Genomic DNA, 27,836 nt, shown 5'->3' with positions numbered 1-27,836 from the left:
CCAACCTACTCATAGGCATCTTCCACTGTACGAACACGTATCAACCAATGGCAAACGGTGGCATCCCGGTAGGAATCAACTGGGATCGGGTTTCCGTTGTTCAGTCCGGATATGTATCGCGTGCTGGGTGTTTATTGGGGTCTGTGACGAATGTTATCGGGCGTCCGATCGCGTGGATGTGGTGGTCGTTTGAGGAGAGGTTGAGAAGGAAGAGTACTTTTGCGGATGAGGTGTGATGGATCGTATTCGTTATCATCATCATCCGATTCCGTTTCCCCCTTGCTCCGGGGAGTGGGTGTTGTACTACCTTACCTGCAGGGGGAGGGTGGGTTTCATTGGTTTCAACCTCTGTAGATCAGCTTGTATTTTTATTTCATCTACTTGATTTCTTTTCAGTTTTTGTATCACTTCAATTGAATATATTCATAGCACTGAAATGCCAGGCTTTAGCGGTTCCTGAACTTTAAAAATAGGGCTGGAGTTGCGGGTGGCAGGCATTTCTCTTATCTAAACTCCGTGCTAAGTTCCTAGTCATCCCTGCCACCGGCCTTACATCGTCATACTAATCTAGCATGAATGATCTGCAATGGTAGAAGCATGATCTGCGACATGACGCAGCATGGAATGTGCTCTACTTCAATCTTTCAGCCTTGTTTTCAGTGCTAATTCCACCGCCCACAACATCATCCTAAGCTATGACGTGGCTAAATTGAACAAAGGATGGTATGATCGTAACTGTCATGATTAGAAAGGTAGATACAAAGTCATCTATGATACTTCTATAGCTATGCATATGAACCAAAAACCTTGCGCTTGAAAATCATCATCTCATGAATCTTCCATCCGAACAATCTCCTGGATCAAGTCATAACGGATCTTCTCATTCACGTAGCTGTCTCGCTGATACTCCTCGTGTCCGGTCACGAACGAGCGCATCCATTGAGCTGGGGTCGGAAGCTCCCCGCTTGCTCGCTTACTGATCACATCCAGGTAGGGCATGATCTTCTTTTGCTCCATCATGGGCGTGTTATTGTACTGAAGATAAGCGCGCACGATGTTCACCAGTCCAGGGAAGCTGGAGGGGTCCTTTGGATCCTCGCCATTGATGATCTCATCCGCGGTAAGGAGAGCACATGATGGTGATGCATGTGCAGTCGACTTTGAACAGCAGTTGACACAGCCTCTTCGCTGACGCTGTGGACGCTCGCACTGCTCTGCGGATGACCATCCGGTCCGACGGAACCAGAAGCGCTCTTCGAGGGCAGCATTACGCTTCTGCGCGCGTTCCATGGAATCTCCCAATTGGTCGATAGGCACGTAAAAGTTCAGGTGAAGGTCCGTTATGGCTCGAGAGAGAAGGTACATGAAAATTGCAAAAGCAGCGTTGTCGAAATCGGTCAACTGTACTTCCATCGGCCGGAACTCCACCCGCCAGCCGGGCCCGTCGTCGGTTAAGGGGATTTTGAGTCGGACGTGTTGCCATACAGTGCTGTAGTAGACATCAAATATGCCCGTACCATTTAGGTCAAAGTTTTCCAGGTCTGTTCGGTTGAGCACAATTGGGTCCCGTGAGAGAATAGTGGCATAATGCATCGCCAAAGGTTCATCCATGCCGCCATCTAGTAAGCGTTGTTTAACCGACTCGTTCATAGGAGTCAGCGGGTATTTGCTCTCCATATTGGCTGGCTTCTCTTGCGAGATGTATGTGCGGTTCCAAGAATAACGTGGTGGCTACATTGCATGAGTTAGTTAAGCCAAGAAACTATAGGGTGTGTGCATAATACCGTGGTGGCTAATTCTTCCGGTGTGCGATCGTCAAAGCATTCAGAGGTTCGGCCCCAGCGCACTTCTGTATCTACCAGGTAGCCCTTGTATATCGGTGTCGCAGCGGTAAGTGCTAGCATAACTGGCCCCAATGCAATCATTTGGTCATGCAACCATCGGGCTTCAATCTCATTAGGAGCCTGGAACGTAACTTGAATGCAGCAATTCCCGACCCCGAGACCAATCCCATCCAGATGTACATGACCCTCCTTCCCATTACCCGGGGGATGTTCTGCGGGGTATTCAAATGACACAGAATTGTCATGAAAAGGTGTTTCTGTCTGCTCATCCCGGAAGACTGGAATGTAGCTCTCAACACGCCGTTGTCGGCGTGCCAGCAAGTTCTGCGTCATCATTATATAGCGTGGTATGGGACAGCAGATTTGTTCAAGAGAGGATTCATCCGGACTTTCTGGGAGTGTAAACTGTCCCTTTTCACCTAGGCCGGGGAATACACATAATGGTACAGGGTGTTGGTCGGGCGATAGGAATTGTCCGATCAATTTCCGTCTAAAGAAGTCAATAATAGGCCTACTTGCAGAGAGAACAACATACCGTCGCTTCATGTTGCCTTCAACCCTGAGTAAATCCATGACATCTCCCCCGTATGGCTCTCCTGGAGTTGCTTCTACCATATGTCGAGCCCATTCTGCCTGTAACTTAACTTCGTTCCAGGGTTCACTACCATGTCTCAGTATCCTGTCTTTGAATGCTTACTAAATACTTACACCTCTTCAGCACTAGAGCATTGGCTCTCCTCTTTTCGTAAAATATCTTCTTGGTTAAGAAGCAGTGTTGCTCGCGATCTGTCCGCATCGAGGCTGACCAGGGTATATTCAATCTGTCGAGTCAGCATCTCCGGCAATACAACTACAGCAAGTGATGTCAAACCTCGTCACCCCAAAGTGGCTCCAAGTCGCTTCTATCTTTCTGCCTCTTCCATAGAGATAGCAATTGCTTTCTCCGTTAGCGACATGCATCGAGAAGGGAGGAAGCACTTACCTCCACGGCTCCTTGACGAGCAATAGGTGCAACTTGTTGAAGCTCTTGCCATGAAAGCGGTGTTCCGCTCACCCTGTTGATATATTAGTCACATCATTCCCTCAAGTGCGACAACGGTGGAACATACGGTGGACCCATTTTCACTAAAAGTATTAATATCACTCGAATTAGAATAATTTGAGTACAAGCGAGTAGTTGGATGGTGGGTAACTGAGCATCATTATATAGCCTCTTCAAAATGCAATAAAAGGGATTGATCCAAGACCATGACTATACGCGTCGTTGTCGATCATAGTATTGCGACAACTAATGGCTTGGCTGACAGCAGTATGCTGCATCGTACGTAATGCCTGTGGGCAGCTGAAAGATGCTATGTATGACCAATCATGCATTCTCACATTTTACGCTTTTTTTGGGGTCCATGAATGGCGTAATGGCAGGCTGCAACTTCCTCGTTGTTGCCCCTTGCATGGTGTCTCATCATGTCTGAAACGACAACGGCCACATAGGGCGTATTGACCGTTCGAAAAGTGCACTTCTTGCAAGAATAATTTTCGGGGTCTCCGTCCAGGGCCAGTAGGCTTTGCCCCAAATGTCTTAAGCTCATCTGAATCTGGGTCAGTAATTAGACAGCCGCACCAGCTATTAGCACAGGCAGGCAGGGCTACGTCCCCTGCATCTTTTGAAGCGGTAGTACTTACATATTTCTTGTCTTGGCAGGGCCACCGGAAACTGAAGGCAGCATCATTTCCGAGTCACCCCGATTATTATTGGGGCACATTCAAAAGTCGATCTTCCACCGAAGAATTACCTTGAAGACATAAGTACTTGGTCAAGTACGTGTTGCATTATCGCCAAGGCCTACATAATGCAGATCGTGAATTGCTTCGATGGAGTTCTTGGAAGAAGCGTGTTCCGTAAGGGGTATGCATAGTGTTGAGTTCAATTCAAATGCCCACTAGTAACTGCAACACCTGAGACCAACCACAAAAATAGACGATGGATTCCTTCGTGGCCGGTGTTCTCCGCATTTTCCTAATGTTCACCGTCTGAATTACGTTAGCTCCTCACTTCAATCCAGGTGCTCCCATCCAGCGTACGTATGCATTTGCAAAAGGCTGCCATTCACGAGTCGTAATTCTATTGCCGCCGAGAAAGGCTTCGTAAGAGGATGAAAATCCCTTTGGCATGTGAGGTACCCGCGTCGTGGGGGTCATCAGAATACGCTTTATGCATCACAGCATGGCTTGTATAGGCTGAGGTGGAACATAAGCCGATCTGCTTTGTCAGTGCAGGGAGAACAGCGTGTCAAGGAACGCCATACATTTGCCCTAAAAGGCTAGCATCCATAGCCAGAGCCAAGAAATCAGACGAAGCAGTAATGGCGATCGGGAACAATTGAACACAGGACTTGCAAATTCTCATCGATGATGAAATGATTGCCTGTCTATGGACAAGTTGGGGAAGAGGACGAGGAAGAAGAGGGTTGGAAAGAGCCCACTGGGGCTGAGGCCACGTGCTTGAGGTCACGGGCTGCCGAATTATCTTTTCCTTTTCGAACACTTATCTAGTATTACTATTATCGTCTATTCGTTTCATACAACGCTAGACCACGGTGGTTTGTTGGATCCTGCGATATGCACTGTTTGTAATACATCTCAAGCCTCCCTGCGCTGCCCACTATGGTCTGTCCAGGCAGCTAATGCTTTCGATCAGTTGTTAATAGTAGTACTACATGTAAGAGAATATATTGAAGCTGTAGGTACCGTATTTTACTAGTATGGAATTCTGACAAGAGAAAGGGTCTAGAAAGCGAAGACCAGAGTAATTGGATGGTATTTGCTAGTAAGAGATGACATCTTCGGCTGCAGACACGTGCGGTAACACATGGTCGTTTGAGGCAAAACAGGAGTTCGGCGACTATATCGTGGACCCTCGCTGTGGATAGCATAATCATAGAACATTGACAGGCTCCCCCAGGTTTGAGCCAGCATACCTGGTCGTTGATTCCTTCTTCCTGGAAAACCTGACGCAGCTCTTTTCCAAACTGCGTTGAGTGATGCCTCGATTCATAATGCATTGGAACAAGATAGTCGGCCTTAATTTCACGGACGAGCCGAGCAGCCTGTCTGCCATCCATGGTGATCTGATAGCGAGGGCTAGTGAGATCGGTCATGTCCGTATGCGCATGAGCATTGCCGAGGTTGAAAATCGCAGCGCAAATATGGAAGCGCTCTGCCATCTGCTTCAACTCTTCCACATAAACAGTATCACCCGAGACGTAGATTGCGTTAGGGAGACTATCTCGACCCTGACCAAAGTCCTCAACACTATAGCTTACTAAGGAAGGTCTGAAGAGTGGTAGTGCTCTTGTGGCATTCCTCAATGTCAACCCGGGTGGGAGACCGAGTGGGATACTGATCTGATATATTACTGAGTACTACTGGCTTTAAAAACACACAATGTCTAGACCCAGTATATATTAAACAAAGTCTACCATTCATTTCCCAACTAACTAATCCTCTTAAGTCCACGTGGCGAAGGTGCTTAGAATATTTACCAGCCTTTGGCATCTGCTCTAAAACTGACTGCTTATCAGCGATCTGTTACGCCGTCATGTTCGGAAATATCACCCTGAGAGGAAGCCTCCCCAGTCTCGGGCAGTAAAGGCCCGCCAAAAGTGCCATGCTCGAAAAGAACGCGGTGACGGTTGACATCCATGAAGCCGGTGTCAGTAACGGGGTTTGAGCTGTTCGCTTAATGTAAACGCAAGTGGGATGAGAAGCAACAGGTGCTTGAAATACACGGAGACCTAATAGTTGAGCTCAATGCATCAGTTCCTGACGCATCACGGTGGATTGCTCAGAATTTCATAGATATTTACTTCAGTGAATTTCATCCTGTCTGGCCTTTCTTTCATAAGGGAACATTCGATTTCACCAAGGAGCCATGTATTCTCATTCAATCCATGCTAATGATTGGGCTGTGGATCAAGGGCGACCGAGAGGGGCGGGAGTCAGCGATGCATTTCCATCACAAATTGCTGTCTGCTATACAGACACAGCGTGCCAGATAGTGATAAGATGTAGAATGCTTCATCGGACAAACGGGGGAGCATCTTACGAAATATGACGTTACAGCACACCTTTAGAGATAATCGCGACACCAGTGGCTGGATATCTCAAGCATCTGTTCAGTTGCAAGGTGCTTAGTTAATATTGATTGGATTTGATAATGCACAGTTCTCTTCTTTCACAACATGGAAGTGGTTGCACCAACAGAACAGATGGCCTTCTTCGCATGTCTTTGCTTCAAAACCTCGATCTTCAAGTCCAGTCATTTGAAAAAGAACCGGGGGCACCGAGGAATGGGGTTTCACAACAAGCCAGAATCAACACACATCAAGTGCAGCTATAGCTCTCAATGTACTCAGAAATATGAAACAGCAAGTTCCTCGAGTTGCAATTTATTTAAGGGCATATACTCTTCCGATATGTTATTAAGGTTTCGCTGATAAGGCCGGGGTGTCCCCGCGTGGCCTATAAATGGCTTCGGATAACCCACTCCTTTTCTCCGCGCCAATTCCTCTCCACCTCATGGCGCCCTCGACCATCTCCCGCACCCGGACAGGCTGCTGGGCTTGTAGGTCCCGGAGGGTAAAATGTGATGGTATTATAGTTTCCTCTTGGATTGAAAAGCCAGTGTAAGCTAACACATCAGCAAAGAGACCCACCCCGTCTGCCGTCGCTGCGCGCGAAACAGCCGGTGCTGCGAATACAGCTTGCAGTTGACTTGGCTTGATGAATCGATCGCCAAGGGCGTGTGTCATGGGAGGGCCGGAGTATGGTCGAAGAATGGCCGGAAGAGAAAGGATGTCTCAGATGAGCAGGGTCTGGAGATGGTGCGACATACTGTGCCTAATGCGTCGCACCAGCAGTGGATGTTTCTAAACACGTCCGCTGACGACGTGAACCGGCTCTGTATGGAGTACCAAACGGTATATGGCGGGATCTTACCCAGTCATCAACGACGGCTGCTACTATCACCCGCATTGAATACAATGCCAGCCACGGCCTCGAATCGATCCAGCGAGGACCAAATGCTACTGGCATTCTTTGAGGCAGTCATTTGCAGCAGCTCAACCCTGGTCGACAATGTGCAATCGAATCCATATCGGTACTTGATCCTGCCCATGGCCCTCAACTCTGACGGCATCTATCATGCGGCGTTGGCGATTTCCGCAAATACCCTGCGTCTTTCCAAAGTACGGTATCGTGTCCCTGCTTTGGAGCACCATCATCGTGCGCTACTCTACCTCCAATCTCTTCTAGATCGAGACAGCTGGTCGGATCGGGAGATGGGTGAGATCTTGGGGCTTGTTTTGATGCTCTGTTGGTTTGAGGTATTGAAACCTTTTCACCATAATGCACCCAATTAGTTGTGAGAATTGACACCATTAGATCTCAGATCATAGTCGTTCATCGTGGGTGACACACCTTAACGGGTTCCAGGATGTTATGTCTGCTCGAAAGCAACGACATTGGAAATCATCATCGCAGCACAGTCAGGAGCTTCTTGGTTTCTTCGACCGCTACTTTGCTTTCCACCTCGTTCTTGCCCGAACGGCCTTTCGATGGGATGGGCCACGAACACACCCATGTCTTTCTGCCTTGTCTTCAAGTCCATCCTCAGAAATTATTGATCCTTATATGGGGTTTAGCCACGCGCTACTTCTCTTAATAAATGAGGTGACTGATTTGGCATGGCAAGAACATGAGCTGGACATTCAGAAGGTTTATGGGCTGAAACACTCGTTGGAGGTGCTCCGTCAGACGCCACCTCATGGGGATATTAACTTACACTCAGGACAAGAATGCATGGTCATTGCTGAAGCAAACCGCTTGGGTGCAATACTGCTCCTGTACGAGATATGCTCGTCTTCTGAATCAATTTCTTCATGTTTATCATTTAGCTCGGAGGAGAAATTCCGCTATGTTCGTCAGATTCTCAATCTTATTCAGGCGCACAAGTCCAATATGATGCGCACTGCCGTCCTCCCTCTATGGCCTCTCTTCCTAGCAGGTTGCTGTGTCTCGGACGACAACGACAGAGTCATTGTTCTGCAAATCTTCCAAGAGTGGGAGGCCATTCGTCGGTTTGGCGTACGTCTGTCCACCCGTATATACCATGTCACAAGCTAATGATTTAGAATATCGCACCGGCAAGAGAAGTGATAGAGATGGTCTGGCGACGCCGTGACCTTAACCAAAATGAATTTGCCAACGGCGCCATGTCAGGGAAGACAGCGCGCTTTGAATGGGAACATGCGATGACGATGCTTGGAGGGTTGAAGCTAGCGCTAACATAGATTCATTCATTCTAGCATGCAATACCTGCTTTATCTCGATGATTATTACAACCTCGGACCACTCTCACGTGTTTTACGCCCCTTCCATCCTGTCAGGTCACTCAACTCCAACTCCGGATCCTGATGGGCGAGATTCTTCGCGGTCACCGTCTGGCCTGCGCGCCATTGCCACTGCCGGGCAATGTCAGGCTCTAGCGATCCTTCCAGCAAGTCGGCAATGTACTTGCCCAGCACGGGCAGAAATTTAAAACCATGCGCTGATCCTCCGGCCGTCAAGTACAGCCCTTGATGAACAGGATGCGGTGAAATCAGAAAATGGCGGTCAGCGGTATCAGCGTCCCAGCAAAGACGAGTATAACAGAAGGGACGGTCGGCGAGTTCTGGTAGAACACGACGAAGGTTTCGGCGCATCTGAGCTTCAATCTCCAGCGGGAGATCATCTTCTGGATTCTCTACAAAGGTGTGGGGAACAGACGACTTGTTTCCGGACCGTGTATCCGTCTGCATGTTTGTGATGAACTGGCTGTGCGCCATCTTGAACACCCCATCGGCCTGCGGCGGAAAGAAGTAGCCCAGCTCCAGATTATCCATGATAGGCAATGTGGAATAGTGAGTTGTTTCCGCGGGGGAGAGCTGGATGTGCGCCACGCTGTGGCCCTTGGCCGTCAACTGGCCCGCCACGTCCAGCAATGTTGGCGTCCAAGCCCCGGCAGCCACCACGACCAAGTCAGCGACATGCGTGGAGCCATCCGCCGTGATCACTCCCGTGCAACGCTTCTTATCATCGAACAACAGCCTCTTGACCCAGCCCTCTTCTCCAGATACATACTCAACCCCTTGCTCCTGCGCCGCGACAGCCATGCGTCGCAAGGCCTCCCCGGCCGCCGCCCAGCCAGCCGTTGGATTCCAGACGTTAATATTCCACCCATCCAATTCACCCGTTACAAGGGGGAATCGCTCCCGGATCTGCTGCGTCGACAGGCGCTCCAATCCCTCCACCCCGAGCTTGGTGCACGTCTCAATCGACCCTTCGACAAACGCACACGACAGTTTATATGCGCTCAGAATCCAGCCAGGGACATGATACAGCCCACGGAACAAGTCCCAAGACTTCCAGGCGGCAATCGCCTCAATCCCTAACCGTGCATACAGCGGCTCGTTGTAGTCGCTGCGAATGATCTTGCTAATATCGGTGGAGGCGGCCTCGCAGGATGGCGCAGGATATCGATCCAGCACGCGGATGGACGTGAAGCCGCGCTGGGCGAGATGATAAGCGGTTGAGGTGCCGAAGCAGCCAGCTCCGACGATGAGAATTCGTGTATTTCGGTCCATTGTAGAGTTCAGGTTCAGTTTATTCCAGTCTCAAGTATGAGTAAATAGCTCTTCTCACTTGCTACTCGTGACCGGAGTCATATTAATTTATTTATGAGTATCTCGTGCAGCTCATCAAATCATTACCGTGCATCGGAGAACAGTTAGCAACAACCCCTCAGTTGCCATCCCTCGGACAAGAGTAGTATCCACGTCGCACCGACCTGCCTTCTCGCTCAACCGCCATAGTAGCGCAACCCCTTATCACGATAAAAGCTCCCAGCTGATAGATAGCAAGATAACCTCTCCGACAGAGAACAGACATGATCAGATAAGAACGAGCAATAGCAATAGCAAAAGCCAGACACAACCCGGGCCCTCGTTCCGACCTTCCCAGCTTCCCGCCTAGTTAGTATCTACCCTAATCTGCAAGGAAAACCCCGTTACTTATTCCCCACTTCGAAAATTCATGGGCTTAGTTTCATAGGTTGGGCTATAGAACCCGACGTATAGTAGAACCTACTATGCTGCTATCTGATACGGTATTACTTACTCGAGGATTCTTATCGGTTAGCGTTTGGCCACATGATTCGTAGTGTCTCGGGTTACCCCGCTCGGTGCTATCTAAAGGGGGGTCATTGGATGGGTTGATCATATACTACTACGTAGTAGTACTAGTGGAGTGGAAGAAGGGGTGATTTGGAGTAGGCGGATTTGGGTGGTTTTTTATTACGAAGGCGACTAGGATAATGTCGCTAGTATGCTAGTTAGTTAGTAGTGATTGATGTAAGTATTTCGAGATAAATAACAATATCATTACGGGATTAGATTGCAGTCATGTTTCAATTTCAATTTTATTGCTAGTAGTATTATTATTCTCTACAGTATCATTCCCAGTCCAATGGAGTCATATGCTACACTAATATGTATACCGGAACGATCTCTTCTCTTTATCCGTCAAGTCCGAAAATGCTGCATCTTCCGAGACAGTAACACACTGCTGCTGCTGCTCACGATCCCGTCGCTGGTTCTCCCATTTACAGAGTACTCCGTAGGCTGAGATTGCGACAATTGCAATAACCAGACAAGCCAGCAAGCCCTCATATCCGTGCGAGTAACTCGGGGCGTCTGTGGAGCGAAACACCTGCGGACCGATGATATTTCCAACGCAGTATGCGATGAAGAAGATAGCATTCAATGTTAATTTCTTTGAATGACCGCTGGTGTTGGCCATGGGGAGCGAAGTAGATAGCACGTAAGGTGCCCAGTAAGTGTAAAAGACGTAGTAAGAGGCGAGGAGGCCATGCTTGTTGGAGCGGGGCAGTTTCCACATGAGAATGGCACATGCCATAGGGACGAAGTTGGAGACGGCGATGATGAAACAGCGGGAATTTGGTATGCGGGAGGCGATGAGAGACAGCAGGATCTGCCATACGGTGGCGAGGACACCAGTGGGGATGCCTAGGACGGTGGTGATCAGGGATGAATAGCCGAGTCCGGTGACGATGAGGGCGGAGAAGGTGACGAGGCCGCCGTTAGGGATGTTCTGAGCGAGCGAGAAAAGAGCTAGGAGCCATGTCTTTGGGTCGAGGAGACATTCACGCACTTGATACCATTTGATCGTCTTATCTTCCATGCCGGTGTTGTTGTCTTTGACTCGCTCTAGACATACGAACTTTTCGCGGTCGGAGAAGTACCAGCATTGTACTGGGGAGTCTGGTAGGAAGATGTATAGGACAATTGACCAGAGGATGGAAAATGCGCCGAGTACGAGGAAGAGAAGTCGCCAGGGGTGTAGTGCTGTGTGGGTGTGTCCGATGCCGTAGCTGACAACTCCAGAGAAGACGGATGAGAGCTGGTTAAACCAGAAGGCTACCCGAAGAGGTTGCTCGCTCGTCTTCCACCACATGACGGTTAGGATGCTGGAGATGGGAAACACCGATGCCTCGAGCATACCCATGAGGAAGCGTACTGTCGCCAGACCCGCAAAGTTCTGCGTAGCGGCCGTGCACAGCATCAAGACTGCCCAAGCAAAGACCATGCCCACGTAGAGTTTGGCTACGGGGAGCCGCTGGATGAGCAACGCAGCGGGGTACTCGAAGAGCAGGTAGCCAAAGTAGAATATCGAGCCCACCCAGGAGTATTGGTTGCCGGTGAGATGGGTATCAGTCTCCATGCCATAGATAGCGGCATTGGAGATGATGACCTTGTCGACTGCCGCGAGAACGCAAGTGACCATGATCAATGGGATCAAAATCAAATCAATCTTCCACAACACGCGGCGCGCTTCTGTGTCGGAGATGGGTGCCGCCATGATGGCGGGATCGAGCTGAGCTAGAAATTGCACTGCAACATCTTCCCCTTGCTCCGACCGACGGTCGAGGATATCTATCTGGCCATGCTTGATGTTTTCCTCGTTGGGGGCGCTGCTGTCGAGGCCAGGTTTCTTCTGGTCGGCAGTCATGGCGACCAGTGTAGCATGTGGATCGATGAGGTGGGAGAATCATCCTAACCATGTCGTCGAGTGTCGATTTTATAGCATCGTATAGATGCACCTGATAACGACGTCGGCATTTGTTATCAGCACTCCATGGTCCGCAAGGCTAAGGCAAGGGGAAGGTCGGAGCGAGGCCGATAACGAAGGACCGTTAAGGTCGCATGATAGGGCACGATAAGATAGCGCCGGCATTGGAGCGAGGCACTGCTGGAGATGAATGCCGGACCCCAGTCTATAAAGGCCACGCCGGTCATTGGGAGGAACAATTCAGCGCATGTGTTTTGCCGTAATATTCAGTCAACAGTCATGTCTTCATCGAAACTCAATATTAAAATCGCCATTGGTGAGTTACCCGGCCTGAGATGAGTGACCGGAAAGCTAATTTCTGTAGACCGTGGTGGCACGTTCACCGATTGTCTGGGGATTGTAGATGGCCGCAAGGAAGACATTGTTGTTAAGCTGCTTTCGCAGGATCCAGCTAATTATGCAGACGCCCCAATTGAAGGCATCCGCCGGATTCTCGAACAAGCAACAGGCAAATGCTTTCCCCGAGACCAGAAACTCACCACATCAGATTTTGGCAGCGTCAGTATCCGTATGGGAACGACGGTGGCCACAAATGCTTTGTTAGAGAGAAAAGGAGAACGCGTGGCGCTTCTGATAACAAAGGGTTTCAAAGATGCACTCCGCATTGGGACTCAGTCGCGTCCTAAGCTCTTTGCTCTGAACATCCAGCGACCCGACGTGCTTTATGAAGGAGTGGTGGAGATTGATGAGCGAGTCACTATAGAGGGCTATCAACAGAACCCTGCGCCAGATAAAGAAAGCCTTGAAGCGGCATTGGAGACAGACCCTTATCTGAAGAAGGGTGTCAGTGGAGAGGTCATTCGCGTCTTGGAGCCTCTCGACGAGGCGAAGACAAGACAGAGTTTGCAAAAGCTTTACAATGAAGGATTTCGCTCCATCGCTGTCTGTCTCGTACACTCGTATACATTCCAAGAGCATGAATTGGCGATTGAGAGGATTGCCAACGAGATCGGATTTACGCAGATCTCGCTCTCTAGCCAGCTGCTTCCCATGATCAAAATGACCTCCCGAGGCGCTTCAGCCACGGCAGACGCCTACCTAACGCCAGTGATTCAACGATATATCCAAGGTTTCCGATCCGGCTTCCAGGATAATTTACAATCGTCAGACACGCGCTGCGAGTTCATGCAAAGCGACGGTGGTCTGGTAAACTTTCAAAAGTATTACCTTCTTTCCACATAGAAAACTCGAGTCAAGCTCACTGTGCATAGGTTCTCTGGTTTGCGCGCAATCTTGTCGGGGCCCGCAGGTGGTGTTGTAGGTTACGCAGGCACCTCGTTTGACCCAGAAGACAGGAAACCCGTTATTGGGTATGTCCTTACCCCCGGTGACAACAGGAGAACGGGCGACATTAGCTGACCTAAACCCCAGGTTTGATATGGGCGGCACCAGTACTGATGTCTCACGGTATGATGGCAAGCTGGAACATACCTTCGAAAACACCATCTCAGGAGTGACAGTGATGGCTCCGCAGCTAGATATCAATACAGTCGCGGCTGGTGGTGGCAGCATCCTGTTCTGGCGTCACGGGCTATTCGTAGTCGGACCAGAATCTGCAGGCGCACATCCAGGGCCAGCTTGCTACCGCAAAGGAGGCCCATTGACTGTGACGGATGCAAATTTGTTTTTAGGTCGTCTGCTCCCGGAGTACTTCCCCAAGATTTTTGGCCCTAACGAGAACGAGTCCCTTGATATTGAGGTCACTCGCCAGAAATTTACCGAATTGGCAGACAAGATCAATGCAGAGACCGGCCACAAGAAGACACCAGAGGAGATTGCACTGGGATTCATTCAAGTCGCAAACGAATCAATGGCAAAGCCCATCCGGGCATTGACCGAGGCTCGAGGATACGACACAGCAGCACATAACTTGGCCTGTTTTGGAGGCGCAGGTGGACAACATGCATGCGCAATTGCATCGTCCCTGTCTATAAAGACCGTCATAGTCCACCGTTATTCGTCGATTCTCTCCGCATACGGTATGGCTCTTGCTGATGTGGTGCATGAGGCCCAAGAGCCTGCGTCTGGAGCCCTTACCGCGAACGCAATGGAAACAATCAATGGCCGTATCGAAGCTCTCAAGGCAAAGGTCACGGAAGCCTTGACTGTAGACGGTATTGAAGAGACTCGCATACAATATGAGGTGTACCTCAATCTACGATACCAAGGTACCGATAATACACTCATGGTACTCAGACCAGATAACGGAGATTTTGGAGAAGCCTTTATTGAGGAGCATCAACGCGAATTCTCCTTTACCTTCCCAGGTCGCAATATCCTAGTCGAAGACATACGAGTACGTGGAGTAGGCAAGGCCATCTCTGTCCCCCCAGAGGCGCCGCAGCCCGAGTTGCGATCTATAACAACATCGGTCATTGGGGAGCAGAGCCAGAACGATTCCACAGAGGTGTATTTTGCTGGCGTCGGGCGTGTCACCACTCCAGTCTTTTTCTTGGAGCACCTGAAGCCGGGCAGCTTCATTCAAGGACCAGCCATGATCATCGACAAGACACAAACCATTGTCGTTGAGCCTCATGCATCAGCAACTATCTTATCTCGCCATGTAATTCTGAACGTTCAGTCGGTCAAGAACCAATTCGACAATGCAACGGTGCTCGACCCAATCAAGCTTTCGATTTTTGGCCATCGATTCATGTCGGTTGCCGACCAAATGAGCCGGATGTTTCAAAAGACTTCTGTCTCAACTAACATCAAAGAGCGGTTGGACTTTTCATGTGCAGTGTTTTCACCTGATGGAAAGCTTGTTGCAAACGCACCTAATGTCCCAGTGCACCTTGGCAGTAGGTGATATCATCCTTTATTCGTCGACAGACCACTGATGTGTGCCATTTTCAGGTATGGAGTATGCTGTACGGTATCAGCATGAACAGTATGGCGGAGATTTGAAGCCAGGAGATCACATTCTGACCAATCATCCACTTGCTGGCGGAACGCATCTTCCTGACATAACTATAATCACTCCTGTCTGGGACCAACAGGCCAGCAAGATCATCTTTTATGTCGCCTCTCGAGGGCACCATGGTAAGGAACATCGCATGTGAATAACAAAATGGTGGCTGACTATAACCTCAGCTGAAATCGGGGGTATTGCGCCAGGCTCTATGCCCTCGGACAGTAAGATGCTATATGAGGAAGGAGCCATGACGATGGGATTCAAAGTGGTATCGCAAGGCCGGTTCGACGAGGACATGGTGCGGAAGTTCTTGTATGACGAGCCAGCCTCGTACCCAGGTTGCAGTGGTACTCGCACTTACAAAGACAATGTCTCCGACCTGAAAGCGGCAATTGCAGCCAACCAGAAAGGTGCACAGTTGCTGGAAGGTCTTGTGCAAGAGAATACGCTTGATGTAGTCCACTTCTACATGGACGCCATCAAGAAGAATGCCGAGACCGCAGTACGAGACTTGCTCAAGACCATTGGCAAAAAGGCAGCTGGTCAGCCCCTTCGCTTCTCCGACTTCATGGACGATGGTACAGAAATTCGTTTAGAAATCCGCATCGATGCAGAGACAGGATCTGCCGATTTTGACTTTACTGGCACTGGGCGAGAGACGTTCAACTGCCTGAATGCCCCTAAAGCAATAGCCCACTCGGCAATTATCTATAGCCTGCGCGCTCTTATCGATGTCGACATTCCATTGAATCAAGGCTGTCTGGCTCCGATCAACGTCATTATTCCTTCCGGCACGCTCATCAACCCGTCTGGGTACGCAGCTGTCTGCGCCGGAAATCCCATCACATCGCAACGTATCACCGATGTCGTTCTAGGAGCTTTCCAAGCCTGTGCAGCCTCGCAAGGATGTTGCAACATCATCTCATTCGGTATGGGTGGACTTGACGAGAGCGGTAACGACATCCCGGGCTTCGGCGTTGGCGAGACCATTTGTGGTGGATCTGGTGCCGGTCCAACCTGGCATGGTACATCTGGTGTCCATGTTCATATGACCAACACTAGGATCACCGATGCAGAAGTGTATGAGCTGCGATACCCAGTTATTCTGCGACAGTTCTCTATCCGCAAGGGGTCAGGTGGCAAAGGACTTTACCGCGGCGGAGACGGTGTGATTCGAGAGCTGGAGTTCCGCATTCCCCTATCGGCATCTATGCTGAGTGAACGCCGTGTCTATCGGCCATATGGGCTGGCAGGTGGAGAGTCTGGCCAGGCGGGTCTGAATCTGTACGTGAAGAAGGAGCTGGACGGAACTGAACGAGTGATCAACATCGGTGGGAAGATGGAGCTCAAAGTGCAGCCTGGAGAGCGGATTCTCATTCACACGTAAGTAGAAGAGCTTCCGTTTTCTTTATTGCTTCACCCCTTGGCTAACGTCAATGCTAGTCCCGGTGGAGGTGGCTGGGGAACGCCATCGGAAGAGGACCCCATACCCATCCGTAGTAGCAACAGTTTGGAGGCGAATCGGATAGTGTTCGAAGCACGGGGAAGTGTCCACAGTTTCAGTGCCACCGCTGAAGCAGCTTTATAGTCATTGATACTCGTTGATGAAGTTGATCGCCCTGCAATAGCATAGCGAGGCTTGCGAGGCAAAGTGTATGCACAAGCAGAAGCGAGTGCATTGGGAGGTGGGGGGGTGTAACTGGTAATCATGTGATTGTTAAAGGAATATTATTGACTTGTAAAATGCCAGTGTCTTTTGATTGCTTCTTCTTCAGAAGGCAGGATATAGTTAATCAAGATCCTCGGGGCTCTTTGGACACAAAGCAGGTGGAACCTCTGCTGGATATCACTGTTCAAGTCATTGCAAGGATGGTACTCCTAATGAATATTCTACACTGCAATGCTCTCTCAAGAGACTACCTCTAGTACTAGTGAGCAATGAGTGGGGTCTAGTTGACTGAACTTAAAGCACAGCAAACAATGACTTGTGTGGAGCCTTTTCCCTGGGAGGAGCAGAGCCTCGACCACTCCGGCTGCATGAAATTCCTTGGAGTCTTAGTGGAAACGTGCGTGGTTGTTCATATGTTAGACCTTTATGAAGCAACGTAATGAATATGGAGAAAAAATTCACGGGTGTTACGAAGGCCTAGTGAATGCTTCCTACCTTATACGTATGGTTAAAAGTGTTAGCATTCGCTATGTTCAGGGCCACACCTTCGAGATTGATCTCACATTTCGAAATCGATCCAATTTCATCCTTTTGGACTCCATTAAGAAAATCGTTATGGCATTCGCAATGTCTGATAGAAGTGTCACGGGTACCAGCACGCCACATCCAGCTTCGGCGGCAGAGCAACTCGGTGATCTTCTCACAATCAACCGTGACGCACTCACTACTCTAGCCGTTGAAGTCCGCCGAAAGCAAAACATAGACACATTTACGACTGCGAGTGTGCTTTCCTGTCACAAAGGCAGTCGTAATGTGATTCATGTGGTGGAATTCGACGACCAGATGCGTTATATTATCCGCCTACCCATCAGCTGCCGTCCAGGTCACTGCACAGAGACTGCCAAGAGTGCCTTGGTTGCGAAGGTGGAAATGATGCGGTTTATCCAAAAGCGAGCCCATTTCCCTATGCCAGAAGTATACGACTTCGATGCCTCGCCAGAAAACATTTTGGGTACATCGTACATCGTTGAGAGTTTCATCCCGGGAACCCTGGTCTCGGATGCCTGGTTCGACAACTCAGGCACGATGACATTGGACCAGAAACGACTGCGCATACTGGACTGTGTTGCAGAGACCATGGCAAAGCTGCACAGATTTTGCTTCGACGGAATTGGTACGTTGGGACCAGATGCCCATGGCGATCTTCGGGTGCTCCCATGCTACTATTCGCGAAAAGGGGTGGGGACTGATGTACAGTATGCGGAGTATGGCCCTTATGAGTCAACCGTGGACTTTCTGCGCGAGCGTCTCTTGATCTCGCCCGGGGGCACAGAAGAAGAAGGCCCGTTTGACGTTGGCTGCCTTATAATGCTGGAAATGATGATCGGTTGTATGCCATTGTCAACCTGCCAGAAAGACGAGGCGGATGAGACTTTCGTGCTTGCAGTGCCGCAGTTCGACTCCGTGAACATTCGTATCGATGAGCAGTGTAACGTGAGTGGAATCATTGACTGGGATGGGGTGCAGACCATGCCACGGTTCCTAGGCTACGCTACATTTCCTAAGTGGATTATGAGGGATATGGACCCAGTAGAGCGTGGATTGTCTTTGGAATCTCAAGAGGATTCGGCGGAGCAGCTGAGATGGTACCGGCTGCTATATAATCGCAAGATGCAGGGCCTTCTCAATGGGGTTGGAGATGCGAGATTTGTGAATAAAACGCACATATTCGCGTCGATCTTGCTTGCAATCGACAATCCCGCGGCCCGAAAGGAAATCGTTCGGACGCTAGTTGGAAAGGTATATCCGGCGAATCTGGAAAAGGCAACGCGTTTGATCGAAGATGCAGGCAATGGGGAACTCTTGCGGCAGGACAGAGAGCGATTGCTGGGAGGCTTTGAGCTGCTTTTTTCAATTTCACGATAGCCCACAGAAAGACCGATGATTGCACACATTCTTACTTTTGGTGGTTGGTGCTTGGTTGGTGCTTGGTTGATAGTTTGGAATGGGGCAGTTAGCAGGTTGAGAGTTGTAGAGGTTGGAACATACTGTGATGGTAGGTGGTTACCCCCAAGCTTCAATGTGGAACCATGTAGGAAAATCCACTTTCTTTCTTATATGCAATGACAGTGCAGAAACTACACCCGGTCTTCCTGCAGACATAGTGTTTATGTTCAACTTAATAACATTGCTGCGCAAGCGCTGCTCCGATGCAATTTGTACTTGACCTTCCCCAGGTTCATTCTGATCGAAGATTTAGAGGCTTGCCTATTACCAGTCACAACCCATAGTAAATGTTGTCAATCACAAGGACCCCAAAGTGAACATTACAGTAGAGGAATGTATACGGAGTAGACAAGAAGCATCGGAGGGAGAAGAGTGCCTCCTTATTGTTCAACTAGTACTCATGAACCGCTATTATTTTGTTGCAAAGTATTATTGCAAAAGACAGTACGGTATAATGAAGTGGTGAAATGGTCCACTGGGGTATGTATTCCTCCATGTTGGCTCAAGGGATGTGTTCGTCTGAAAGGTGGGCGTAACAGAGTTCGCTCAGCTGCGCCAAGGGTGTGACGAGCACCGGTGTGCTTAGTATTCTCCTTCTGATGGATGTTAGACCTAATCACATGGTTTCAAGTAGTAGTTACATCCCCGCATCTTTCAGTCCACTTTGATGAGGCTTTTCTGCCCATGATGATGATAGTATGACTATGGCGACTGCATCCTAGAGATGTTGCTCTTTCACGACCCGCGGCGTGGATAGTTATCTCAATAAACCTAAATACAAGGAATGCTTTCTACCCTGTCTCTTGTTCACTGAAAAAGCATCCAGTTATAGTTCCGGAGACTATCTAAAGTACCTTCAGTTTCTATATAGGTTGGCCAATGGCTCTTGAATTACTTTACGTTGTGGCATATGATGATAACCACTTCTTTCCCTACTATATATTTGGCCATGCCCCTGGAGAAGAAGCACACTGGTGCGGCTGAGCGAATTCGAGCGAACTTCCTCATGACGATCCTTCCAATAAACTTAAGTGCCACTGCAGGGAAATGGAAAGGAGAAATGGTATTTTGAATATACTCACATAAGATCAATAAAATCGTTTCTTTGGATGATGCTAGGTTGCAATTTAGTGTAGTAATGGGGGGACACTAAGTAGATTCGATAAGCTTACCCGAATTGTTGTCATCCACCACTAACTCGGGCACGGGACAAACCCCATGGGCAAGTGGAACTCCAGAATCAAGAAAAATTCTCGTTCCCGAACCTATTCCCCCATCCCACCACATTCCATCTCATGTCGATCTTTATGATCAAATTCTCCTGTCCCTAGACTAGCATGAAGCGGCCGTCATGTTCGCCCAAACTATTCTTCTGATCCTCCTGCCTCTGGTTGTTTCTTACTTCATAACCCGGATCCGCTACTCCCGCTTCAAGAAGTATGCTGACTGGCCGCAACTACCCACCTCCCTCGTCTGGGGGCACATGAAAGCGCTCCACGAGTTTATTGTCCGAGGTGAGGAGAAAAGACACATCGGTAGGCTGAACTAGAACCCTCATCGTTGTCAGTATAGGATGGGTATAGTTGACGATAACACTGTCGATTAGACATCGTGTTTGGCGAAATCCAGGAACATTTGGGGAATCCTCCTCTCATGTTTTTCGATCTCCGGCCTGTACAGTTTCGGCTGTGTGTGGTCGGAAGTCATGAGGTCGCAGAACAAATCTCCCGGAGTACCAAGAGTTTTCCGTATGGTATGAAGAAGTCGCCCACTATGGACGCGCTGGAGCCTTTGTTGGGCCCGTATTCCATTATCACGCAGGAGGTAAGTCCATACTCACTGGCTTAATTTGTATGTTCTTTTTAAGATAACCAATGTCATTAGGGAGAGCACTGGAAGAGTCTACGCAAGCGGTTTAACCCAGGGTTTGCGCCTCAGCATCTCGTTACCTTGCTGCCGTGTATCTTGGACAAGGCGATACAGTTCACTGATATTCTTGACGCGTACGCTCGTAGCGGAGAGGAATTCTCCCTTGATGAGAGATGCGTCAGCCGCACCTTTGATATTATCGGTAGGCCACACATCTATCTCAATGTGGCACGCTTTTGTTCTAACTACCCCCCCAGGCGCAGTAACCATGGACAAAGACTTCCATGCCCAGCTCGACCCCAGTAAACAGGATGAACTCGTCCGCCTCTACCGTGAGCTAACGACTTCATACCGTAGCGGTAGCGGTATACAGTGGGGCTGGCTGGACCTCCGAGTACTGTGGCGCCGACGAGTCCTGACCCGACGCATCGATCATCTGATATCTGAGCATATCAAGACAAAGTTTGCCGAGCTCAAGTCCAAGTCGACGGAGAAACGCTCCCGGAGTGTTCTTTCCCTAAGTCTACAGGACATCGACCAACTAAATACCCGTGTCATCCAGGAGACATGCCACCAGCTCAAGAGCTTCCTTTTCGCTGGCCATGATACCACCAGTATCATATTGCAGTGGTCCTTCTATGTCCTCAGCCGCACCCCACGCGTGCTGGATAAAATCCGCAGCGAGCTAGATGACCTCTTTGGACCAGATCCATCCCCTGCAGCCGTGCAAGAGAAATTACTTGCCCCGGGCGGAGACGACCTCCTGAAGCGGATGTCCTATACTTCTGCTGTGATCAAGGAGATTCTGCGGCTGTACCCACCATCCGGGTCCGCAAGGTACATGCCACCTGGCACAGGATTCACCGTGCAGTTACCAGACGGGAAGACTCTCTGTTTAGATGGAGTGGTCATATATAACAACGCGACACTCGTTCAGCGGGACGAGAAAGTTTATGGACCGACAAAAGATGAATTTATCCCAGAGCGGTGGTTGGGAGACGCGGATACCGGCCTAGGATTGTCCACGGATAAGGGGAATGGTCCGGTCGCAACCGCTCGTATTCCCGCCAGCGCGTGGAGGCCATTCGAGCGCGGCCCGCGCAACTGTATTGGTCAAGAGCTAGCCAACCTGGAGGCCCGGGTAATCCTGGCGTGTACGGTCCGGCGCTTCGATTTCGAGAAGGTGGGGGTGGGCGCAATTGCGCGGGATGCGACTGGGGCGCCTATCTTGGATGCCAAGGGGCAGTATGAGGTGGAGTCAGAGTTGTTTAATGTAAGTTCTCGTCGATTTTCTAGTTGTGGGCATCGTGGCTTACTTTGGTTTTCAGACTATGCAGGTCACCGCGAAGCCTATTGATGGAACGGTAGTGAAGGTTCATCTTGCTGAGAGAGCTACCTAATTTTGCGGATGATGGGTGCTACTGCAGGTGGGTGCTATTAGCGATGCTCTTCTTGGCCATCTTTTCTTGCTACTAATCGCTGTATAAATTTCAAAACATATATATATATATATATATTCTCTTCTCTACATCAGATGCTAAATTGACTAGCTAACTCAATTTCATGACATCATTCATTGACCCTGAGCCCCCAAAAGACCAAGAGCTTGAGGAGCGGTAATGCGCTCCGAAGGCCGGAATTCCAGCAATGCTCGGATGATCGGTACAAGAGGAGCAAGCTCTGGCTCAGCCACTTCTTTATCGAAGCGGTCCTCCAGGGTGAATACCTCATCTCCTATTTGGGAATCAGCATATTTTTAAACAGGTGCAGCAATAAGCATTGTTATCAGGATAAATCCAACCCACCTTGGAAATCCATCATATCTCCTGCTTCTTCTCGCATGCGGTCCCAGGTAGCTTGCCATTCCTGGGGTAACTCCCCCAGAAGGTCAATCATCTGCTCGACCACTACCATATCCTCTACATCGGAGTCAAAAGGGTATGTCCCGAAGACGAAAAAGAATAGCTGCAGTTCTGTCAGTATCTTTTTCGAGATTTCGTCTTGATTATCCACATACCATGCAGCCCGTATGCCACAGGTCAGTCCTGTGATCAGACCTTCCAGTAAAGATCAACTCTGGAGCCCGCGAAGGTCCCGGTTGCGCGAGTATCCGCGACTTCTCTTCCTGCGCAAACCCTTCTCCAAGGTCGAAGATGCGAAGCTCCTCAGCAAACTCTTCTAGCCAGTCCTCCCAACTCACCGGTCCGAAAAGAGCCGCTGGGAAGCCTTTGTGCAGCGGAGTACCATCGAGGTGGGTCACTGGTTCGTGCTCTGGCGAGCCAAAGACCGCAAAGATGATCTTCTCCGATGCATAGGATAGATTCCTACCGCTGAAGACGATGTTTCTGCCGCTGATGTCTGGTGTGACTTAGTTAGGGAAACACTCAAAGCTTAATCAACAGGAAGAGCTTACCTATCTGCCCCACCCCCGCATTATGGACCAATTCAATGGCTTTGAGGAGCTGCCTCGACAAGCGAAGAATGGTCTGTGGATCGAGGGAATCCGAAAGCTCGCGGTAGTCAGTGATGATGCGATCGATGGTAGGACCGATCAGCTCGAACACGAGACATTGGTGGATGCCGTTGGGGCCTGGCTGAATGAAAGCGTCCAGCAGGTGGAGGATGTACTTGGACGAGAGATCGTCTGGAGCGGCGATCTTCTCCAGCTGCTGGAGGTTTTGGAGTTCTTGAGAACTGCACGAAGTGTCTGCGGTTTTGATCTTCAACGAGACCCATCGGTGTCGCCTTTGACAAGTTGTCAGTGTTTATCCATGTGGTTTGGGACAAGAAGGCATTTGTGGCGCACAGATTGTCATGGGCAAGCCAGACGGTGGAGAATCCTCCCCACGCGAGCTTGTGATGTATGGTGTAGCGATTATCTTTGAAAGTATCGCCGATGCGGACGGGATGGTATCCGCCAAACTTGTATCCCGAGAGAGGCTCCTGTGTGTAGAGAATGTCGCTGGGGTATTCAAACGATGAATCTTCCATGGTTGAGAGAGGAAAAGTGATGATGAGAGAAGATGAAATGAAAGAAAATCGAGGGAGTCCGAGGAGGGACAGTCCGCGTTAAAAGAACCATTGCTGGGTTGAGATGGGGGGTAGCAATCCCTGCCATTGTGAGTAGCAAGCGCCCTCCCACTAATCGGGACGCCAGTAGATGGCGCTGTGCAGGGAGTAACATGGGTTATGTTGGATCTATATTGCTCGCCATTACCCGCGCACCTTCTCAGCCCTCTTCCCTTTCTATAGTTAGTTCGGCCAACAGTTGCATTCTCCGATTTCCAACAGTCACATTCTTCACCATCCAATGATACCCTGAACCGTGGACAGGCAGCTGTCAGATGGATTGAAGCTGAGATTCTCTCCACTTTTTGATTCCCATGGAACGGGGCCCACCGCCATGACGCAAAGCGGTGACCATATACTGCCGGCACAATCAGGTATCCATTTTCAACTAAACTCATTGGCATTATTTCCCGATCGGGACCGGTGGAGGCCCCCGTCGCCTTGTTAATTGTTCCCACTCGTTCCCAGCCACACAATCTTTGGGCAGAGAGTCGAGTCGGTTGCCCCCCGACAATTAGTTTCGTGCTTAGTGCTTTGTGTATTTAGGTGCCGGTATGATCTGCAGTTGATCCCGGTCGTTTCCCTTCTGTCACCTTGTCGGTTGACTTATCACGGAGCTCTTCCGATAACGTTCCTTCGGGCAGCTTGTGTTGCACATAGTTCTGTCCGTAGAGACGATAGTATATACTACTTATGTATGTGCAATTCATCCCTGCCAATATTTCCGACGCTGACAATGACTCAGTTCTAGGAACTGCGACCTCATGTTGTCAATACCTTTGCTGGCCTGCATCCTCGGGCTGTCAGTCGCAGGACAAGCCTCCGCAAGCAATGTCTCCATTTCCAACGACTCCCAAGATACAGATTCGATTATCCAACACAATGCCCTCATCGAGTCATATCTATCTCAGAAGTCTGTTCGCGGAGTCCATAAAATGACCGATGACGAAGGGGAGAAGTTCTACCTCGACTACTGGCTGTTCGACGAAGCCTATACAGCAGGCAACACATCAAACGCCAATGGTTCGTTATCGCAAACACAGCCTTATAATCTCGACACAACTGAAAAAGTTGACTTTCAGCCTCGCTCGTATCCCTTTCGACCCTCCTACCCGAGCGACCTTGAGGTCGAAAGGCGCGGGTGGAGTGAACATTTCTCACCGCTTCTTCGGCGAGAATTCAAATGCCCTTCCGGCACGTACGGATGCTCATCGATCGACCGACCCGAAAGCTGCTGCAGTACGGGCGATACGTGCGTCCTAGTCAAGGACACTGGATCTGGAGATGTAGGCTGTTGTCCGAAGGGCGAGACATGCTCGGGTACGATTGGATCGTGCCAGGACGGATACTCCAGCTGCTCATCGTCTCTGGGTGGGGGATGCTGTATCCCAGGGTACGAATGTGTCACCGGGGGATGTAAGTAGCCTGCATCATCGGAAAATCTCCTTTCTTCGTGTTGCTGTTGAGGCTAACAGCTCAGGTATGCGTGTCTTCACGATCACGGTGACAGTAAGCTCAACCGTCATGCTATCGACGTCCACACATACCATCCCTAAAACCACTGCAACGCAAACGACGGGCGATCTGGTGCCTCCTTCTCGACCTACCACTGTATCTACCGCCACGAACTCCAAGACGACCACGACTACCAGTACGGCATCAGTCTGCCCAACCGGATTCTACGCCTGCTCTGCCGTCTATAATGGGGGATGCTGCAGGACCGGCCGCGATTGCGACACGACGTCCTGCCCGGCAACGCCCTCGACGACTTTCACCAGCGACGGAGTGACAATTGTAGTTCCGGTGGCCACGACTACGGCGTCGACGACAACAACAAGCTCGCCCGGACGATGCGCCACGGGCTGGTTCAGCTGTGCGCAATCCGTCGGAGGAGGTTGTTGTCCGTCGGGATACCAGTGCGGATCCAGCTGTACGGCAGTGTCAACGGCGACGGAGACCGTGGCCAAAGAGCAGGCCACAAGTGGGAGTGATCAATTGCGGCAGCAGTGGGGGATGATGAGCATGGGCATGCTGATAGCCCTGGCGTTATAATGTAAATGTTTTGATACGTAGATCATGAGAGCATGCATAGCGAAATGTTAATGGGCAATGATAATGGCAATGATAATGAAGCGATGAATGCGGTGGCAGGTATAAGTAAGCGTCAAAAGCCCCGTGGGGCGGCACGTGGGGCGGTGTTTTACCCGATCGGGCGACGTCCCGGTGAGTCCCCGACCCTCTCCGACTGCGGCCTCCTCCCTCGATAATCTCATTCTCCATCACTTCTTCCCTCTTTCTTCTTCTCTTTTCCCCTCCCGACTCGTCTTCCCCGTCTGTTGTTTCGTCTGCACGCCTGCTTTTTGGCCAATTCTTCATCATGTCGAACAACAACACCCAGAAGCCTTTGCCCTTCGGCTACCAATTCATTGCCGGTGCCGTCGCCGGTGTGTCCGAGGTACGTATGGTGTGATCCCGTTGCCAGTTCACCGGAGCACGCGACTAACTCTGCAATAGATTCTGGTTATGTGCGCAATTCCCACCCTCAATCGACGCATTTCGACCAGCCAACACTAACCCTTTACCCCCCAGGTACCCCCTGGACGTGGTCAAGACCCGAGTGTAAGCTCTACCTCTCTTATCTCTTCCCAATTGCAATCGATCAATCCCCGCCCACTAACCCATTCCACCCTCACAGTCAACTCCAGAAGGGCACCGCGGTCGCCGGTGAGGAATACTACAATGGCATGTTCGACTGCCTGCGCAAGATCGTCAAGAACGAGGGGTACGCCAATTGCCTTTCCCCCCACCTCCCACTCACAACAAACTAACCCACCCTCTTCCCCCATAACAGCTTCTCCCGCCTGTACCGCGGTATCTCCGCCCCCATCCTAATGGAAGCGCCCAAGCGTGCGACCAAATTCGCCGCCAACGACAGCTGGGGCGCCTTCTACCGCAACCTGTTCGGCGCCGAGAAGCAGACGCAATCGCTGGCGATCCTGACCGGTGCGACGGCCGGAGCGACCGAGTCGTTCGTCGTCGTCCCCTTCGAGCTGGTCAAGATCCGTCTGCAGGACCGCGCCTCGGCCGGCAAATACAACGGCATGCTGGACGTCGTGAAGAAGATTGTCGCCGCGGAGGGTCCCCTCGCTATGTACAACGGTCTGGAATCTACGCTGTGGCGCCACATCCTCTGGAACTCGGGTTACTTCGGCTGTATCTTCCAGGTGCGGGCGCAGCTCCCTGCCGCGGAGCCGGGCAACAAGAGCCAGCAGACACGCAATGATCTGATCGCGGGTACGATTGGTGGTACGGCTGGTACGATCCTCAACACGCCCATGGATGTCGTCAAGTCCCGCATTCAGAACACCTCGAAGGTCCCCGGTCAAGTGCCCAAGTATAACTGGGCTTGGCCGGCCGTCGGAACTGTCATGAAGGAGGAAGGATTCGCCGCTTTGTATAAGGGATTCTTGCCCAAGGTGCTGAGATTGGGTCCTGGTGGTGGTATCCTTCTGGTTGTGTTTACGGGAGTCATGGACTTCTTTAGGAATATGAGGGGCGAGTAAGATCCTACTTCCTTCTATTTCTTGTTCCCCTTTTTGAAAATCAGTCTTTCTTGTTTATTTTCTATATTTCTACTAGAGATAGGGATAGAAATAGACGGGACAAAGAAAAAGAGAGAGAGAGATATAGGGTTGGAAGAGGTTGTTGTTCGTTTCATGATGAATTTGAAAGTAGTATTCCCCCTTTTTTTTCACTTCGATTTCTGCTTGTTCCATAGTAGATACTGGCATATATTGGATGCTACTAGACTCGCACTATCCTGGTACTATATATGCATGCAGGGTGGATAGCTGTATGCACAATAGGAATAAGCAAGTAGAAATGAAGGGAAAAAAAATGCATGTGACGTGTCTGTCTATGTATGTATGGACCCATCCAATGGATCCAGCCCGATCTCACCAGGATTCATGGTACCTACAGTAGTCGGGCAATCATCGTCCGGAGACACTGCATGAGGGCGGGCGCTACGACAGACATCAGACACCCTTGGGCTATCATTTGCTGGTCCGGCTCTTAGGAAATGGGGTCTAGAACACTTCATGTGCCTGTTCGTAGCGTGCAGGACACGTGTTGATCCATCTACTACTTTATCCTTAGTTTTTTATTGTTTGTGGCAGGGCCAATGGTTGCAGAGACTTCCGTTGTAACTTATAGAAAA

General features: G+C 50.1%; 10 protein-coding genes across 10 annotated transcripts; 6 read left to right on the top strand and 4 right to left on the bottom strand.

The window, feature by feature from the left end:
* Positions 1–828: 828 nt before the first annotated feature.
* BDQ94DRAFT_173870 (glutamate--cysteine ligase) lies at positions 829–2,964 on the bottom strand (the record flags this gene model as incomplete). Its single annotated transcript, XM_026772232.1, has 7 exons — positions 829–1,731; positions 1,785–2,334; positions 2,380–2,505; positions 2,553–2,665; positions 2,716–2,781; positions 2,827–2,899; positions 2,954–2,964. The coding sequence occupies 7 exons, from the start codon at positions 2,962–2,964 to the stop codon at positions 829–831; spliced, it is 1,842 nt and encodes a 613-aa protein (XP_026622373.1).
* A 3,458-nt stretch (positions 2,965–6,422) lies between these two features.
* BDQ94DRAFT_182359 (Zn(II)2Cys6 transcription factor) lies at positions 6,423–8,217 on the top strand (the record flags this gene model as incomplete). Its single annotated transcript, XM_026774125.1, has 4 exons — positions 6,423–6,495; positions 6,552–7,228; positions 7,287–7,988; positions 8,036–8,217. The coding sequence occupies 4 exons, from the start codon at positions 6,423–6,425 to the stop codon at positions 8,192–8,194; spliced, it is 1,611 nt and encodes a 536-aa protein (XP_026622372.1). The 3' UTR covers positions 8,195–8,217.
* Positions 7,961–9,652, bottom strand: BDQ94DRAFT_150589 (NAD(P)/FAD-dependent oxidoreductase). Its single transcript, XM_026767609.1, has 2 exons — positions 8,036–9,652; positions 7,961–7,988 (listed from the first exon to the last, which is right to left on the bottom strand). The coding sequence occupies exon 1, from the start codon at positions 9,524–9,526 to the stop codon at positions 8,240–8,242; it is 1,287 nt and encodes a 428-aa protein (XP_026622371.1). The 5' UTR covers positions 9,527–9,652; the 3' UTR covers positions 7,961–7,988; positions 8,036–8,239.
* A 772-nt stretch (positions 9,653–10,424) lies between these two features.
* Positions 10,425–11,969, bottom strand: BDQ94DRAFT_182358 (major facilitator superfamily domain-containing protein; the record flags this gene model as incomplete). The annotated part of the gene is made up of 1 exon (XM_026774124.1): positions 10,425–11,969. The coding sequence occupies one exon, from the start codon at positions 11,967–11,969 to the stop codon at positions 10,425–10,427; it is 1,545 nt and encodes a 514-aa protein (XP_026622370.1).
* Positions 11,970–12,308: 339 nt separating this feature from the next.
* Positions 12,309–16,591, top strand: BDQ94DRAFT_182357 (Hydantoinase B/oxoprolinase-domain-containing protein; the record flags this gene model as incomplete). Its single annotated transcript, XM_026774123.1, has 7 exons — positions 12,309–12,345; positions 12,394–13,249; positions 13,301–13,399; positions 13,461–14,890; positions 14,946–15,131; positions 15,183–16,386; positions 16,447–16,591. The coding sequence occupies 7 exons, from the start codon at positions 12,309–12,311 to the stop codon at positions 16,589–16,591; spliced, it is 3,957 nt and encodes a 1,318-aa protein (XP_026622369.1).
* Positions 16,592–17,098: 507 nt separating this feature from the next.
* Positions 17,099–18,598, top strand: BDQ94DRAFT_162070 (uncharacterized protein; the record flags this gene model as incomplete). Its single annotated transcript, XM_026769485.1, has 1 exon — positions 17,099–18,598. The coding sequence occupies one exon, from the start codon at positions 17,099–17,101 to the stop codon at positions 18,596–18,598; it is 1,500 nt and encodes a 499-aa protein (XP_026622368.1).
* Positions 18,599–19,946: 1,348 nt separating this feature from the next.
* On the top strand, positions 19,947–22,062 carry BDQ94DRAFT_150588 (cytochrome P450). Its single transcript, XM_026767608.1, has 5 exons — positions 19,947–20,214; positions 20,286–20,503; positions 20,564–20,750; positions 20,806–21,821; positions 21,877–22,062. Exons 1-5 carry the CDS (start codon positions 20,031–20,033, stop codon positions 21,946–21,948), a joined length of 1,677 nt encoding a protein of 558 aa, XP_026622367.1. The 5' UTR covers positions 19,947–20,030; the 3' UTR covers positions 21,949–22,062.
* On the bottom strand, positions 21,877–23,986 carry BDQ94DRAFT_84891 (protein kinase-like protein). The gene is made up of 5 exons (XM_026776679.1): positions 23,355–23,986; positions 22,962–23,293; positions 22,566–22,906; positions 22,354–22,513; positions 21,877–22,282 (listed from the first exon to the last, which is right to left on the bottom strand). Exons 1-5 carry the CDS (start codon positions 23,537–23,539, stop codon positions 22,122–22,124), a joined length of 1,179 nt encoding a protein of 392 aa, XP_026622366.1. The 5' UTR covers positions 23,540–23,986; the 3' UTR covers positions 21,877–22,121.
* Positions 23,987–24,362: 376 nt separating this feature from the next.
* On the top strand, positions 24,363–25,750 carry BDQ94DRAFT_150579 (putative GPI anchored protein). Its single transcript, XM_026767607.1, has 3 exons — positions 24,363–24,640; positions 24,700–25,033; positions 25,098–25,750. The coding sequence occupies exons 1-3, from the start codon at positions 24,560–24,562 to the stop codon at positions 25,667–25,669; spliced, it is 987 nt and encodes a 328-aa protein (XP_026622365.1). The 5' UTR covers positions 24,363–24,559; the 3' UTR covers positions 25,670–25,750.
* Positions 25,751–25,899: 149 nt separating this feature from the next.
* Positions 25,900–27,826, top strand: BDQ94DRAFT_150575 (putative mitochondrial 2-oxodicarboxylate carrier protein). Its single transcript, XM_026767606.1, has 5 exons — positions 25,900–26,072; positions 26,132–26,142; positions 26,207–26,236; positions 26,313–26,399; positions 26,469–27,826. Exons 1-5 carry the CDS (start codon positions 25,995–25,997, stop codon positions 27,178–27,180), a joined length of 918 nt encoding a protein of 305 aa, XP_026622364.1. The 5' UTR covers positions 25,900–25,994; the 3' UTR covers positions 27,181–27,826.
* The last annotated feature ends 10 nt before the right edge of the window (positions 27,827–27,836 follow it).

This window comes from Aspergillus welwitschiae, assembly GCF_003344945.1.
Source record: "Aspergillus welwitschiae strain CBS 139.54b unplaced genomic scaffold BDQ94scaffold_37, whole genome shotgun sequence".
Classification (NCBI taxonomy): Eukaryota; Fungi; Ascomycota; class Eurotiomycetes; order Eurotiales; family Aspergillaceae; genus Aspergillus; species Aspergillus welwitschiae.
The sequence above is the reverse complement of the archived record's forward strand: the minus strand, read 5'-3'. Positions and strand labels throughout refer to the sequence as shown.